The sequence below is a fragment of the Macrotis lagotis genome, chromosome 1 (genome assembly GCF_037893015.1).
Source record: "Macrotis lagotis isolate mMagLag1 chromosome 1, bilby.v1.9.chrom.fasta, whole genome shotgun sequence".
NCBI classification, from domain to species: domain Eukaryota; kingdom Metazoa; phylum Chordata; class Mammalia; order Peramelemorphia; family Peramelidae; genus Macrotis; species Macrotis lagotis.
The window spans coordinates 221,218,694-221,236,475 of NC_133658.1; the positions used below are offsets into that span (position 1 = coordinate 221,218,694).

The 17,782-nt window shown below is 32.4% G+C and overlaps 1 protein-coding gene across 6 annotated transcripts in view; it reads left to right on the top strand.

The window, feature by feature from the left end:
- The window catches only part of BIRC6 (baculoviral IAP repeat containing 6), a 309,262-nt gene that overhangs the window by 97,951 nt on the left and 193,529 nt on the right, over positions 1-17,782 (top strand). For 5 of the 6 annotated variants that reach the window (XR_012473425.1, XM_074209682.1, XM_074209679.1 and 2 more), the window contains exons 12-20: positions 788-1,013; positions 2,366-2,526; positions 6,365-6,454; positions 6,922-7,053; positions 9,638-9,816; positions 11,408-11,541; positions 12,074-12,235; positions 12,337-12,468; positions 14,356-14,453. Coding sequence is in view for 5 of the 6 variants with exons in the window: in XM_074209682.1 (XP_074065783.1) it covers positions 788-1,013; positions 2,366-2,526; positions 6,365-6,454; positions 6,922-7,053; positions 9,638-9,816; positions 11,408-11,541; positions 12,074-12,235; positions 12,337-12,468; positions 14,356-14,453 (1,314 nt within the window). In the remaining variant the exon portion in view is untranslated. Of the gene's footprint in view, positions 1-787; positions 1,014-2,365; positions 2,527-6,322; positions 6,455-6,921; positions 7,054-9,637; positions 9,817-11,407; positions 11,542-12,073; positions 12,236-12,336; positions 12,469-14,355; positions 14,454-17,782 lie in introns of all 6 variants that reach the window. The other variant, XM_074209678.1, reaches the window with a different exon arrangement.

Below are 17,782 nucleotides of genomic sequence, written 5' to 3' on the forward strand. Positions count from 1 at the left end.
CATTTCTGTATATATTTTAAGTCACTGAGTGATTGAAAATATTACCAACAAATATTAATATATTTATTTTGATGGTGGTCATCCATTCTTTCACCAAATATTTTTATTGAGTATCTAGTGAAGCACTGTGCCATATTCACTGGTAATATAAAAAATGAATAAGGAAAAGCAGTCATTACTGCCTCAGAAATTCATAGACTTGTAGGTGAGGTAGGATGAATAAAGATATTATGATTGAAGGTAGAATGTTAACTTCCAACACAAAAGAGTATAAAAAAAAGAGTTCTATGAAAATTTAGGGCAGGGAATTAATTCCTTTTGAACTCTTTAGATATAAAGCTATGATTAACATACCTTCTAGTAAAAAACTCTATAATTTATAAATTTTAGGACCTGGAAGTCAGTTTTTAGGCTAATAGAGCCCGGTCAAAATTTTTCTATCATTAGTTAGAGCAGGCGTAGCAGTATAGACCTATCATTATTTTCTTCATAAGACTTTATCTTGTTTAGTCAGTACTTCTTTAATGTCGTTCCTCAAGATTATTCCATTTGTTTCAGTATAACAAAGCTCCTAGAGAGCAGGTAATGGCCATTTCTTAATTTTAGCTCTGTCCCTAGACCAATATTTTTAAGCTTATGGAGCATACTTAATAAAGGATATTTGCCTAATTATGTAAACACATTTTCACATACTTTTCTTAGTAAATTGACAAGTGTTGTGATTGTGAGTACAAGAAACATGTTTACTGTCTTCTCCTTTCCCTATTCCTTATCATCCTCTATTCAGGAGTTGATCTTCTGGTGGACCAGCCATTTACTCTTGAAACTATGACATCATTAGTGGAACTAACGCGCTTTGAGACCTTAACACCAAGATTTTCTGCCACTGTTCCTCCCTGCTGGGTGGAAGTTCAGCAGGAACAGCAGCAACGACGGCACCCTCAGCATTTGCATCAGCAGCACCATGGAGATGCTGCTCAGCACACTCGAACTTGGAAACTGCAAACTGATAGGTAAAATATTTTTAGATCATTACTGTATTTGTTATATTAAATATTCAGTTTTATGCTAGTGCCACTTAGCTTTTAGAGTTTTTTAGAGGTTTTGGAGTTAGAAGACCTCTTTTCAAATTCTTATTTGAACAGTTACTAGGGGTGTGATTGTGAATTAAGTCACTCCCTCACTTATAAAGTTGAAATAACACTTATTTGGACTACGTACCTCTTAGGAGTGTTTTAATCAAAGAACTTTGTAAACTTTAAAGCACTGTAATAATAAGCTAATAATAAAAACTATAATTTTCTGTATTACTCCTCATCTTCCTCTTCTTCAGTTCTTTATTTTGTATTTTCAGTAGTGTCATCACATTTTAGAAAAATAGTATCTTGGAGTTAGCATTCCAACATTCCCTCTATCTTAGATTGTTAGAAGATTCTAAAAACCTAAAAAAAAGATTCTAATGAAATCTAAAAGATTCTAAAAAAATTATGAATCTTTGAGGTTAAATCACATTTTCCCTACAATTAAAAAATTATTCTGAAAATATTAAGAAACACCAAATAAAATAAGTTTTTTTTATGGTGTTTGTAGAATCTGTAGTTTAGAAATTGTTTTTCTTTTCTAAGTTTATGAGTCTATTTCAAAGCTGTTTTGTCTGTATCCCTTTTGGCCTTTGCTCTTTTAATGTTTTTTAACACTATCCCTATTATTGCCTTTGTTCAGACTTGCAACACCTTAGTCCTAAGTCCCTATTAAGAAGAATAGAAAGGCGAAACATACATAGTTAAGGAAAATAAATTTCTCCATAGTTCATTTCAAGAAATGTATGTTTCAGTCAACATCTTACATCTTTACTTCTCTTTTAGGAAGTTGATAGCATACTTTGTTATTGGAACTATGGAAGCATATTCCAGTGAGACTTCTTGAGTCTTTCAAAGTTGATTTTGTGTGTGTGTGCGTGTATGTTTGTTTACATTGTGTGAATTGTTCCTATGATTTTGCTCCCTTCATTGAATATTGATTTAAACTTCCCAGGAATCTCTGAAATTGTTTCTTTTTGTAATTTTTTAATGGAGCAATAATATTCCATTTATTGTTTAGCTATTCCTCAGTTGAGCAGTTTCTCTTAGTTTCCTTTTCTACTACTAAGGAAAAAACGATTTTAAATATTTATACACATATGCATATTTTCTTCTTTTGGGATAGATTACTTTTTTTAGGACTAATGTCACCTACTAGTTTTACTTGTTTAAACTTAATATACTGCTAAGAAATTAAAAAGTTATAAAATGGCATGATAATGACATGGCTGCATCAAAATTTCTAGTTGTAATTTGTCTTTTTTGTTCTTGTTGTTCTTTTATAGCAACAGCTGGGATGAACATGTGTTTGAACTTGTTTTGCCTAAAGCTTGTATGGTTGGGCATGTGGACTTTAAATTTGTTTTGAATTCAAATATTACCAACATACCACAGATACAAGTGACGTTACTGAAAAACAAAGCTCCAGGCTTAGGAAAAGTCAGTGGTAAGAAAGGAGCAACATTTATGTCTTGAAGGAAATTTAATATTGTATGTTTTTTGGGGGGGGGGATGAATATGACTTCAGGGAATTTTTTTTTATTCTTGACCAGTGTTTGGTTCTCATTCCCCCTCTCCTCTTCCTATTCTTTTTCTGAAACTTATTGTTTAACATAGGAATCATTTTAGTTTTACTGATAATATACTTCAGTTCATGATTTAAAATATATATGGATATAATATTTAAAGTTATTAGAAATTTAACTTTTTAAATTCAATTTAAATTTAGAGTAGCTTTTTAAATTTTTTTTATTTATTTAAGGCAATAGGTTTAAGATTGACTTGCCCAAGGTTACACAGCTAGTCAATTAAGTGCCTGAGGCTGGATTTAACCTCAAGTCCTACTGACTCCAGGGCTGCTACTCTATCCACTGTGCTCCTAGCTGTCTTAAAATGGGGATAGTTGGCTATATTTCTTTCTCATATTAATTGCTTTAAGGAAAGTGCTTTTTAAAATTTAACATTATATAAATTCTAGTTCATTTTGGCATAGTGAATAAAATACTGGATTTAAAGGTAAGCAAGAGATGAGTTTCACTTCTTATGCTAGCATTGGAAATGTGATCTCAAATGGATCAATTAACTTCTCTGGTCCTCACAGTTTCCTCATAAATGAAATAGATTTATTAATTGTTCTATATCCTTTTTTTTTTAGTTTTTTCAAGGCAATGGGGTTAAGTGGCTTGCCCAAGGCCACACGGCTAGGTAATTATTAAGTGTCTGAGGCCGCATTTGAACTCAGGTACTCCTGACTCCAAGGCCAGTGCTCTATCCACTGCACTACCTAGCTGCCCCTCTACATCTTTTCTAAAATTATTATGATGAATGTACCTTGCAAAAGTTAAATTCTTATCAGTTTTAGTTATTAATATTACTAAAAAAAACTTTTGCGGGACAGTTTTGAAAACGTAATTTCAAAACTAGCACTAGATCTCTATTTAAGTAGATTATGTTGTCATCTGAATTGAATTGTTCAATCAGAGTGACTTCATTTTTATCAATCTTTTTTTATGAAAATTTTAAAACATACTATTCCAATGACTTAATGAGCTTTTACTTACTGAGATGTGTAACAAGTGAAAAAAGAATATTGAGAATATTATGAGAACAATTATTCTTTATAAAAATAAAGAACAATATGGACTCTGCTAGCATTGAGTTTACATTCTATTGGTGAAGAGAATAAGCACATATATATTATTAATATAAAAGTACAAATTAAAATGTATGCATGGTGGTTAAAAATTAAGGTAACCTTGGAGAGCACTAATTCCTCAAAGGGTTAGGTTGTGAGTTTCAGGAATGAATTTGTACCAAACAGAGTCATTTCTTAATCTGTTTAATTTACATTTTTGTAAACTGAAATTTTCCCTTACATGGATGACCATTAGTTACTTTCTTGAAAATGCTAAATTAAGCAAAACAAGCCTTCAGTTAATCATCCTCTTGTCAAGTTCCCTTCCTTTGTGCCAAGTCCTATGTTATATCCAGTGGTTACAAAGTGAATAATGAAATAATCCTTGCCTTCAAGTAAATTTTATTCTATATGTGAAGTTAATACATATAACTATAAGGTGATTGGGAGTTTTGAGCTGATACTATTTACTGGGTTTTCTTTAGAAGATGATTTTTAATCTGAACTTTGCAAGAACTATGAGGGTGTTTTTCCTCCTTAGTTCTTATTCTTTTTTTATAACATGATTAATATGGGACTATGTTAGAAAACAATTGTTCAGATACAACCTGTATTGAATTGTTCGCTGCCATGGGGAGAGTGGGGAAAGAGGGTGGTAGAAAAATGTATAACTCAAAAACTTGCAAAAGGATTATTGTTGAAAACTATCCTTGCCTGTATTTGGAAAACATTTTTAAAAAATAAGAGAAATAAAATAAAATGCTTGGGAATATACATTCTGATCAAACCCATTAACTATTTGAGCACAATTACAAAACAGTAGAACTAAATAAAGTCATATCTGAACCATTGGAAAAATGTCAGTTGCTCATGATTAGGCCAAGGTAATAAATTTAATGACAATTAATGACAATTCTACCAAAAAAAGAAACTAACAGACAGAGAGGGATTGTGATCTTGGCATGCAGACAATTACTATAAAGGTGTAGACAAAAAGGCATGAGTGACTCTGCTTCAGTTTGCATGGAGTGAAGTAATTTATAAGTTGGAAGCAGTTTGTGAGGCATTTCAAATGCCAAACCCAGAAATTTTTATTTCCTACAAGGACTATGATGAAACCAATGAATTTAATTGTGTAGGATACAGATGTTTAATATAGCAATATTATTTTGACAGCTAGTTGAAGAATAGATTATAAAGGGCAGTGATTGGATTCAGCAAGACCAATTTAGAAGCAATTGTATAAACTCAAGCAAGAAGAAATGAGGTCCTGAACTATGATGGAGTCCTTGTGATGTTAGTGGTGTTAGGTGGGGAAGAGATATGAGGTGCATGGAGAAAGAATTCACAGATCTTGCTAACTATTCCTATATATATATGGGATAAGAGAGAATGAGGAGTTAGGATGACTCTCAAGTTGTCTATGTATGTAACCCAAAAGACATTGAGTGTCCTTAGCAAAAATCGGGATATTTAGAAGAATGATAAGATTGTTTATATACAGATGAGTTCTCTTTTTTTATCAGTTGGTTTGGAGTGGCTTATGAGACATCTTTTTCAAACTGCTGGATAGGCAGGCAGTGATATCCGATTGGAACTCTAGAGATAAATAGCTCTAGCCAGAAACATAAAAGTTGAAAGCACAGGTGTTGCTGATAATACAGAATTTAGATAATGAACAGTCCAGGACATAGCTTTTTTATATTATAACTGCAGTTAATAAATAGATCATGATAAAGTTGACGTTTTATCAGAGAAATGAAATTTAGGTAAGTGTAGAACTGAGGAGAAAGAATAAGGAGAAGGAGAGAGAAAATAAAAAAACTGTCATTTGCTTCAGAGAGATCAGGAAGAAAGTAGTTTGAGGAAAAACCATCAACTTTGCTTTCTGCTAGAAGAAACCTTTCCCATAACTTTTTTCATCTTAATACCTGCTCTTCAAGATTTTCTTTAATTTATCCTGTTTATGTCTTATTTGTATATAGTTGCTTATGTTTCGTCTTCCCCCATTATATAATGAACTTCCTGAGAATAGAAGGTATGGGGTGTTTTTTTTTTCCTGCTTATTTTAGTATCTATCCCTAGTTCTTAGCATAATGCTTGGTATGTAGTAGACACTTAATACTGCAACAGCTTTCTCATATGTTCCCCTGCCTCCAGTATCTCTAAAATCCATCTCTTGATGTGCCTAAAGCATAGATCTGACCATATATATCACTCTTGCTCAAAAAATTTCAGTGTCTTCTTATTGCTTGGAAGTGAACAGATGCAGTTAAGTCATGAAGATAGAAATATGTCATAGATTAGACAAAGGGGAAATTGCAAGGTGAATTTATTAATATTTTTGCATAGATGATGTCAAGTGAAGATTGTTTTAAGATGATGAAAGTCTGAACATGATTTTAGGCACCAAGGATGGAGATAATAGGGAGAGACTGATATTTGAGGTGTTTTGGGGGAACACTGCTGGAGGAGACTGAAAGGATGAAAAAATTTACCTAGAGGGAATAGAAATACAGAAGGAATGACAATTCACTTTGAACAGAAAGTATTAGAATTAAAGAAATTTTGGTTTAAAATTAAGTCTGCTCATATTTCTATTCTCTAGAAACAGCAGTAGATAGGCAGATCACCTTTCCTTTATCTCCAGCTCTTAATATTGAAGTGGAACAAAATGGGAAGCCTTCTCTGGTTGAACTCAATGAAGAAATGCAGCACATGGATGTAGAAGAATCACAGTGTAAGTTGAATTGGACAGTTCTTGTGCATAAATGTGAAGTTAGAATTAAAACTGCCATGTTTCCTACATTTGCACAGAATAATACTTTGTTTTCATGTATAATTTTAAAATGTAAATTTAAAAACTAAGAATATACTATGACTAGCTTTAATTTTTTTTATCTTCTCTTTGTGGAAAGTTGATAGATTTAGCCTTGTTGCAATACTGTAGAACTCTTCCCAAACTTAAGCTAAAAGAATATTTGATTTTTCAGTGGAAAGGAGTTGTACAATATGTTTTTATTACTTGATCAATGATTTTTCATTCATTGCTATGTCCAGTATTTTTTATTATAATTCATTACATTTTATATTTTACTTCTTATAAGTAATCATATTGTAAGTAAAACAATAGTATTGTTACATTCTATACAATAATTTTTTTATTTCCATCATTGTTTAAAAGAAAAAAAAATCTTCTCATTTAAGGTCTTAGATTATGTCCTTTTTTAGAAGAGCATAAAGAAGACATTTTATGTGGGCCTGTGTGGTTGGCTAGTGGCCTTGATTTATCAGGACATGCTGGGATGCTGACATTAACCAGTCCTAAGCTTGTTAAAGGTAAATTAATTTGTTTTCTAAATCTTTAGTGATTTGTGTTTTCTTCTAGTTGGGGGTAATTACTTCTTTGTGGTAAATCACAGATATCCCACAAATTCTTATCCTTGTTTAAGTTTTGTTTCAGTCCTTTTAAAGCTTCTTTATAAAGATCTGCCTAATGCTTTGAAGAGTCATTGTTTATTTTTAATTTTACAAAACAACATTTAGTTGTATACCTTATACTTGCAAGATTGGACATTTTGTGGAACAAAAAAATCATCTAGTTAAGGTTCGTTTTAATTTTGTTTCTTTGGGAAAAAATCAAAATATAATCTCTTAGCTTGCATACTTACTATATTTTAAATTGTGTTCCTGTTATGTTGGAGCTACAAACAGAAATTATTCTTGTTTTCAAGTACTTACACATAATAATTCATAATACAAAATCCATTGTGAAAAGTAGAGAGAGTTGCAAAATATTTTTTGAATTTGGAGGGACAGATTATTTTTATTGTTGTTTTATTAGGTGGATGTATGCTCCTGGAAGGTTTTTTTGAGTGTATAGTACCTGAACTCACAGTGGAATTTGAATGGGTAGAGCTGAGAATGGAATTGGTTATAGGTACTAGAAAAGAATTGAATATAATGAAACAATAAAGGAATGAGTTTTCAGAATGGTCAAATAGTGGGTCTGAATGTACAGATCATATGAGGGAAGAGGTTATGAGATATAATTGGAAATAAAGTTTAGAACCTTGTGGAGTATGTTGAAATTTGAGTGAAGAATTTGGAAACTTTTCTAGTAGGAGGTAGATAACTCTTCATTGTTTAGTTGAATGTCAAACTTGCATCTGTAGAACTATTTAGGAAAATTTACATACCTGTCATTTATGGGGTAGAATCAAAGTTGGAATTCTAAGTCTAGATAAAAGGTAATCAGAGTGTGAAAGTAAATCCAAAGTAGGGAGAGATTTTGATATCGATGAATCAGTTCTTTGAAGAGCTTTACATTTACATGCCAAACGAAGATTTTGAAAAGGTAGAATGGCCTGGATTTGAAAATTGGATATGGGCCTGATCCAGAAAGAGTAAAACATGACCTTAATTTCAAGACTGCCTGAATGGAATTTTGCCATGAATAAAGATTGTAAATCTGGATAGAGGTAATAGTTTTATAGATAGATGCTGATTTTTGGGTATGTTGAATGTTGGGTTCCAATATGGCTATCAGATATATATGTTTGATGGTCTGGTGCATTTTCTACTACAAAAGCTGCTGCACTATACATATTTTACCATAAACTGATCATTTCTTTTGTTCTTTCATTATATTAGGTTATATACCTTAGAGTATGATCTCTGGGTCAAAGCATCTACACATTTTATTAACTTTCTTACCGTAATTCCAAAATTCTTTCAAAAACACTTGAACCAATATTTTCTCTTCTTTTATACCACTAATAGTTGGGCCAGTTTACAACTCCAATGCCTGTCTTACCACAACCCCTTGAACATTTACTATTCCTGTATTTTTTAAAGTAGTCACATGTTGATTTTGGTCTTAAAGCAGTAATGTATGTCAAAGCCTAATTTCTGTCAACAAGTTCTTTCCTAATTTATGTTCTTAGGTTTATCAAACCCTATATTGTTTTAGCTTATTTCTTTCAGAAATAAAAATAATTAAATACTTAACTGTAGCAGGGGAATAACAGAAAGAAGTCTGATTCAGAATAGTTAACTAATAGTTTACTAATACAAACTTGTGTTAATATAATTTTAAAAAATTTATGCTTCCTTTATTTATAGATTTAATGGTATATCAACAAAGTACTGATGTCATATTTTTATGATGCATGCAAAATAACCAAATTCCTTTGGAGGAGCAAAATGAATGAAAGGGCCTACAACCTCCAGGGAATGATAGAAATATTAGGACTAAAGAAGTAATAGAAGTTTGATACTTAAAATTATGCCTTAGAGCATTGAGCACAAAAATTATTTGGAACTGATTAAAATCTAGGAAGACTACAAAAGGATGTGTGTATACTTTCTTCATGCCACAATCATTTCCTTATATATCTTCCCACTTTTCACCAATAATCCATCTTTTGTGACAAATACAATCATTTAATTAAAATTAAAAGGCAAATTATGTCTGGCATATGCAGGATCTTATCCCTGCCTAACTTTTAATGAGGAGAGTATATTTCATTTTCTCCTGGATCAGTATTTGTCTGTTTTTGTAGATACTGTTTTCTTGTTTTTGCTCGCTTTCTTCTGAATCATTTTCTATTAGCCTTCCTCTGTTTCTTTGAATTCCTTACAATCGCCACTTGTTAGAGTTTAATAAATGTTCTATTACGTTCACATATGTTAACTTGTTCATTTTATGATAATGGAATAGTCACTTGTTCCCCCCCCCCCCAATCTCGCTGTTTTCACTTTTTTCTTGACCTCAAAGCACTCTTCCTTTGAATACATATATTTATATTTGATTTTTATTTCCAGAATACATAGTGTTAGAGACAGTGAGTATATTAAAATTAAAGTGACATAATCCAAGGTTTTAAAGCTATTGGCTTCATTTATTTTTTATTTTTTCTAGGCATGGCAGGAGGAAAATATCGTTCCTTTTTAATTCATGTCAAAGCAGTGAATGACAGAGGAACAGAAGATATTTGTAATGGTAGCATACGCCCTGTAGTAAGAATACCATCACTAAAACCTCAAACTAACAAGGGTCATTCACTTGCTTCACTACTGGCAAAAGTTGCAGCGGGCAAGGTAAGAAAGAGCATAATTTTAAATTCGAGCTCAGGTTTATTAAACTTGAATGAAAAATAGTACTGGAAGAAGAGTATTTGTGAATCAGGATATGTTATTTTGAAATTTCTTTCTTTGCCCTTGAGAATATCATATACCCCTCTTCTGTATCTTTTCCCCAAATGGAAAATATCATTGATATCAATCATGTAACAGTATTTTTCAGTATCTGAAGCCATGTTAATGCAGTTTAGGAGGAAAAAAAAAATCACTGTGCTGGAATCTGTTACAGTGTATTTTATAATCCTTTCTTTTTGGACTTTATTAAAAAAAATTGTTTTGATTAAGTTTTATAATAAACCAGTAGTCCTTTTCTCTCCGTGTGAGGAGTTTTTATTTATAAGAAATCTTAGGGGTGGCTAAGTGGTGTAGTGGATAAAGCACCGGCCCTGGAGTCAGGAGCACCTGGGTTCAAATCTGGTCTCAGACATTTAATAATTACCTAGCTGTGTGTCCTTGGGCAAGCCACTTAACCCCGTTTGCCTTGCAAAAAACCTAAAATAAAAGAAAAATATAATTCTCAAAAGAAATCTTAATGTATATCCTCCTTTTTGTCCATTTCTGTTCCTTAATAGCTATTTCTAGAGGCATAACCTCAAGTGCTTTTTTAGGTATCTTCAGTTATAAATTTTTAGTTTCTTGTGAAAAGTAAACTCCTTTAACTTAGATATTTGAATTATTAAATATGCTATTAGTGTCCATATGATTAGTTCATTTTTACCATTGTACATATAATGGTTCATTTTTAAGTTTGTATAAATGATTATTATGCTGAGTTCTTTCAGGTCACTCCTCTGTTGAGTAAAATTCTATGGCTACCTGGTACCTCTAGAAGCAAATATAAATGTCTTTGTTTGACATTTAAATTTTTTCTCTTCCCTCCTTTTTCTTCCTCTACCTCCAACTCCCACCCTCTTTCTATTCTGTTCTTTCATAGCAGCCTCTTTGCTTGTTTGCAGAAACAGTATTCCAGCTTTGGTTATCATGCATTTGCATTGCCTTTCCTCTTATATTTGAACTGTGCTATTTTGTCAGCTGTCTCTTGAATTCAAAGCTATAATTAAGTGCTATTCTTTACATAACAATTTTCCTCATTTCTCCTACCTGCTGGTGTACTCTAATCACAACCTATCTAGCATTCCTTTTGTATACATTGTGTGTGTGTGTGTGTGTGTGTGTGTGTTCCATTATAATGTAAGCTCTTTGAGGACAGGGTCTTGTTTTTAACTCTTCTATGTAACTGACCTACTTAAAAGAATGCCTGTAATATAGAAAGTGCTTAATAACTGCTTCACGTGATGGATTCTCTTGTTCTTTTATGTTTATGTTTTATCCTAGACATTTGCTCAGGCAATTATTCCTTTAATACTTATGTATTAATAATTATATATTACTTAATGTTACTGAAGTGAATAAGGAATTAAAATGTTTAGAGCTTTAAATTAAGATAGAAGTTTAAAATTATAAACCCATTACATTTTTTTTTTTTTCACCATGTGTATAGGTAACAATTATTTTTCACATATTTCTGATTCTTTTTCTATGTGATTAGGAAAAGTCATCTACTACAAAGAGTGAGACTGGTGGTTCCTCAAGAAAATCTGAAAACCTTCGAGGCTGTGATTTGTTGCAAGAAGTTTCAGTCACTATTCGTAGATTTAAGAAAACCTCGATTTCTAAAGAAAGGCAAGTGCAACCTATACTAGAGAAAATAGAAGAGTTGTCATGGGAAGGTCCACAATTTTCTAATTTCAGCCCTGCTAGTAACTAATTGTGTCCTTGATCTAGTTTCCTCATTTCTTTGGACCTCGTTTATAAAAGGGGGTTTGGATGGGCTGATCTTGGTTTTCTTCTTATCAGAATTCTTTTAGCCTTTGATTGCTAGAGAAGTTTAGTTTAAAATTCTTTTTAAACTTTTCTTTAATTTGTCCTGAAAATAATAGTTTGTCTCTTTCCAGGAATTATTTAATCACTGATTACATTTGTATTAATAAAAGTAGTTAGCCTATTTTAGTATCTTGAGTCTTATTTAAAATATACTATGATTTAGTGAGAAATAAAATATCTTTGTTTGAACATTAGTTTGGATTTGGGCAATTCTTTGTTGCAGCTAAGTTTTCTAGGCTTTGACATTATGATCCTCATATTTGTGATATTAATGATAATTTCATTTTGAGAATTCAATTTTTTTTCACTAAGGCACTAATCCTTTCTGTAGGGTACAACGGTGTGCCATGTTACAGTTTTCAGAGTTTCATGAGAAGCTCCTTAACACACTCTGCAGAAAATCAGATGATGGTCTAATTACAGAACATGCACAAAGCCTGGTGTTGGACACCTTGTGCTGGTTGGCTGGCGTCCATTCAAATGGACCTGGAAGGTAGCAAGATTTCATTAATTGCCTGCCCTTTTTCTTACTAAAATAGTTATCTGTGTGATGATGGACTTCCAAGATTGTAACTTTCTGGTCTTATTTTACAGCTCAAAGGAAGGAAATGAGAGCTTGCTTTCCAAGACACGTAAATGTCTTTCTGACATAGTACGTGTTTGTTTCTTTGAGGCAGGACGGAGCATAGCCCACAAGTGTGCCCGATTTTTAGCATTATGCATAAGGTTGGTGATTCTTTTTAGTTATAAGTTTGTATTTTTTGTTCACTCACACTCAGTTTTGAAATGTTTTATTCACAGTTAATGTTATTAAAATGAAGTATTAAAAATTTCTTAAATTTACATACCTAAATAATAGAAATTGATGAATTGAATCTTGAAATTGCATCTATTGTACCTTCAAACAAAAACCACCTTAAAGCATCCTAGTCAAATGTTTCACTTTATTTTTAAAGGCCTGCACGGAAGGAGGTTCTACTCACTCTTGGTGATTCTCATTTTTTATAAAAGCTCACTTTCAGAAATTCTTTTTATTTATTCCTCTGTGCATCATCAACATTAGACCATTTTTTACTTTTATTCTCTTCTCTGTGGCTGTAGAAAACAATTGATCATCATGCTGTTGCACATACATAATCATATTTCTAGGACCATCCCTCACCCTTATGTTCTACAGGCTAAATAACCACAATTCCTTTAACCTTTCCTCTTAGGTCCTGTTTTCCAATCCTTTAACCATCTTCGTGGCTTTCCTCTGAACCCTCTCCAAGTTTTTCCACGTCTGTCTTAAGTTGTGGAACCCAGAACTGTATAAATTTTGCCATGTACAGTGCCTTCAGTTGTGTAGTGCGTATGATCATTATTGGAGGGGTAGGTGGGGGAATATGAACCATAGATTCACTTAGGTTGGGGTACAGAGTGTTTTCCTTTATTCATGTTTACTTTATGTTTTAATTTGTTTCCAAGTGCTCTTTGCTGTTATATATAATCTTGACCCATATTTCAACAAGAAAGCATGCTTTCTGTCAAATCATCAGATGAGGTCATTATTAGTGACCATGATTCTTCTTTGCAGACAACCTTTTTTATATTCCATGGGGTCTGAATCGTACCCACTTGTAAATTTTCTTTTGATTATGGTCCTCTCATGAAACCTGGTTAGCACCTGTCATTTAATTTGTATACCCTGAGGAACATAATTAGAAATGAGATTAAAGACATTTTTCTTTTCTCTCTAATCTTCCTACATATTCGTTCTGTCATACATGAAAGTTATATTTGTGGCTGTTTTGGGAGGGTTACTTCTGGTGTTTGGAATTTGATTCCTTGATCTTTTTTCCCTGATCTTTGTATTTTTCTTTAAAGGCCTGTTTGAAAATACTTTATGGGTATAGTAAAACTGTCAATTTTCTGTGACTAGGCCAATACGGATTTTTAAGATTCTAGAAAAAAGTAGTATATATTCAAACATGATTATTTCTTCTTTTACTTTCAGACATTACCTGTGGTTATGTACATTATGAAGTGACTCTGTAAAGCTGGAAAAAAAAATGAGCCTTTTAGGAAAGGCTTCCTTAAGTGTCTTTAGCTTGAAGCTGTGTCCTGTGTTGTAGAGAATTTTTTTAATAGCATAGGCATTTTCTTTTCAACCCCTATATACTTTATTCGTTAGTTGAAATAAGGGGCCAAAAGGAGAATAAAAGCAAAAGAATGATGATGCCTTCCTTTTGAGTGTATCTTTTGATTCAAGTTGGTTGAAAAAGAAATTAAGAAACAGTATTTGGAATGCTAGTTATCTTGACAAGTACTACTATTGAACATGTCCTTAGAACTTGATACAAATTTTCTCTTATCAAATCTTTAAGACTTGATTACTAACCACATTTTGGAGTTATTTTTTTGCATCATAGGATCATAAATTCAGAAGTGACTGAAAATATATTTAGAATATTTGGGGATGTTTTGGGCAAGTCAGTTAACATTCTTGACTTCGATTTTCTTAACAAGATTGGATTAGAAAATCTTTTTAGATCCCCTTCCTGAGTTCTGAGTTCCATATTCTAGGATCACAAAGTGTTAATGAAATGTATCCTTTTGTTTTTGTTTTGGTAGCAATGGCAAATGTGACCCAAGTCAACCAGGATTTGGATCAGTACTATTGAAGGCTTTGCTTGACAATATGCCATTTCTACCTGCAGCTGCTACTGGCGGTATGTGAAAATAAATATAAAATATAAAATGAAATATTAAAATATTTATAAAAATTCAAGTATTGTTACCTATTTCTTTTTTCATTGGTTTTTTTTTTTTTTTTTTTTTTGCTTTTCATTTCTCTTTACTGGCCTGTTCTTATTTTTCTTCTTGTCCTTCTACCTCCTTCTTCCATTTTAACCTCCTCTAAGATTTGAAAATCTTGTCATTCATTTTTTTCTAATGGTTATCTCCATATTTAGAATTGATGATTCAATGGGTATTGGTACAGATCATCACCCATCCTTTCCTTGTTTATTTCCTTTTCTGCTTCTATATACAGGATTCCTAAAATAGTCTTCTAGGCTCTTTTCTGCTTGACAGAGAATAATAAGCATATGGTCTTCCCACTTGTTAATTTGTGTTCTTGAGATGTGCTTTATATTTTTTATGTCTTTCATTACATTTTTCTAATAGATGATATTTGTAATATGTTGTGATACCATGCACATCCTTTCTTACTCTTTCCATTATTTTCCATTTTGATTCTTCAGTAATCTTGATATCCAGTTCAGTTTCACAATCATTTTTTGAACACCTGCTACATATAAGGCATTGTGTTAGCATTGGGGGTACAATGATAAAATGAAACATTCACTTTTATCAGTGTTCTTATTGTCTGCTATTTCATTTTTTGTAGGTATATTGTATTATAGGTATATTGTATTATTGTCTTTATTACTGTCAAAAAAATTGTTTTGCACTCAGGGAGCACCTGTGAATCGTTTTTAGCATCCTATACTTTTACATATATGATCTAGTCTGTTCTCTTTTTAGTTTTGAAACATTACTTTTCTTGTCTGTCTGCAATGTCTTTTGAAGATAGGTTATTGATGTACTTAGTATTCATCCAAATCTATGTTATTATTTGGGCAGTTTGTAGTTTCATCCTTCTACTGTTACCTGAATCAGTTCCTGGGACAAACTTTTGAATGACAAAAGATCTCATTGATTCTTTAGTGTTCCCATATTATATCATCTGTAAACATGAATATCTGGAGAATTTCACTTATTTATACAGAATCCCTCTTCAAATTCAACTTGTATAGCATATTCTCCTTGACCTTGATCAAAATCTTTGAGTCTTTTTCACACTTATTATGCTGCTATTAAATATACTGTTTAAGTTTTTGTTAGTTTTTCTCTTGATCCTCTGTATTTGAAATTAATGCTTTAGCTACAAGTATATTTCTAATGGTCTGGTTTCCTTTATCATGAGTGCTGCAGTGGAAGATAACTAAGATCATTACATTGTGCTTCCTGTTGTGGTTGGGTGCATAGTGAAAGCATTTCTGTCAATGTCTTTATTTTTCCTTCTGTCATTAATATTTGTCTGCAATATTATGTTTCCTGGTTTCCTTTATAAGCAGATAGTGGAGGCAGATTTCAGTTAGTTCCAAGATTTAATTTTTTATAAACAGCCTAAAAATGTTCTAAGTATTAGCCTGTTCTGTTACACTGACATCAATACTTCAGACTAAAAGAAGGGCTCTTTATGGGTGTATCAGCTGTTTTATAAAGTTGCCTGTTTTCTGGGTAAACCTGGGCAAAGCTTTTAATTATCTAGTAATGAAAGATCTCTCCCATTTCCCAAACCTTCCTAGCCTGGGTAGGACTTAACAGAACTTGTGTTCCTCCTACCTAATTTTTGAGGGGTGGTCAATGCCTAGATAAGTCATTGGATATTAAGGACTCTGTGGTGCCTGTTATTATTCATTATCATCTCAGATAAAAATTTTGCTAATGTTTTTAAATAATCTTTTTTTTAATGTTTAAAGTATATTTATTTTGAATTTTATAATTCCCCCCCAAATCTTGCTTCCCTTCCCCCACAGAATGCAGTCTGTTAGTCTGTTAGTCTTTACATTATTTCCATGCTATACATTGATCTAAATTGAATGTGTTGAGAGAGAATTCATATCCTTGAGAGAGAAAAAATACATTATAAGAGATATTAAGATTACATATTAAGATAACTTTTTTTTTAATGTAGTAGTAGTCTTTGGTCTTCATTCAAACTCCACAATTCTTTCTCTGGAAACAGATGGTATTCTCCATTGCAGATACCCCAAAATTGTCCTTGATTGTTGCACTTGTGAAATGAGCAAGTCCATTAAGGTTGATCATCAACTCTGTGTTACTGTTATAGTTCTGGTTCTGCTCATTTTGCTCAGCATCGATTCATGCAAATCCCTCTAGGCTTCTTTGATTTCCTGTCCCTTCTGGCTTCTAATAGAACAATAGTGATAATAGAACAATAGTGATCCATGACGTACATATACCACAATTTGTTCAGCCATTCCTCAATTGATGAACATTCACTCAATTTCCAGTTCTTTGCTACCACAAATAGAACTACTATGAATATTTTGTACAAGTGATATTTTTACCCTTTTTCATGATCTCTTCAGGGTACAGACCCAGGAGTTGTATTGCTAGATCAAAGGGTATGCACATTTTTATTGCCCTTTGGGTGTAATTCAAAATTGCTCTCCAGAAAGGTTGGATGAGTTCACAGCTCCACCAACAATATAGTAGTGTCCTAGATTTCCCACATCCCTTCCAACATTGATCATTGTCTTTCTGGTCATATTGACCAGTCTGAGAGGTGTGACGTGCTACCTCAGTGATACTTTACTTTGTATTTCTCTAATAAGTAATGTTTTAGAGCAGTTTTTCATATATGGATAGCTTTGATTTCCTCATTTGTAAATTGCCTCTGCATATCCTTTGACCATTTGTCAATAGAGTGGTGGGTCGGTGGAATAGAGTAGGAGCAATAGCACGAAATGATTACAGTAATCTGCTATTTGATAAACCCAAAGAGTTCAATTTTGGAATAAAAACTCTCTTCAATAAAAACTGTTGGCAAAATTGGAAGTTAGTATGGCAGAAGTTTGGATTAGACAACATCTCACACACTCTACCAAGATAAGATCAAAATAGGTACAGGATTTAGACATAAAAGACAATATTATAAGCAAACTTGGAGATCAAGGAGTAGTTTACCTGTCAAATCTGTGGAAAGGCAGATACTTTATGACCAGGGAAGAGGTAGAAAACATTGAAAACAAACTAGATAATTTTGATTACATTAAATGAAAAGCTTTTGCGTAGACAAAACCACTGTAACCAAGATCAGAAGAAATGTAGTAAAATGGGCAACAACTTTTAGAACTAGCATTTCTGACAAAGGACTCATTTCTAAAAATTTTTTTAAGTGATAATAGAACCTATTAATCCCCCCCCCCCCAATATTTAACATTGTTTTTCCTTGGAATTGTCATTC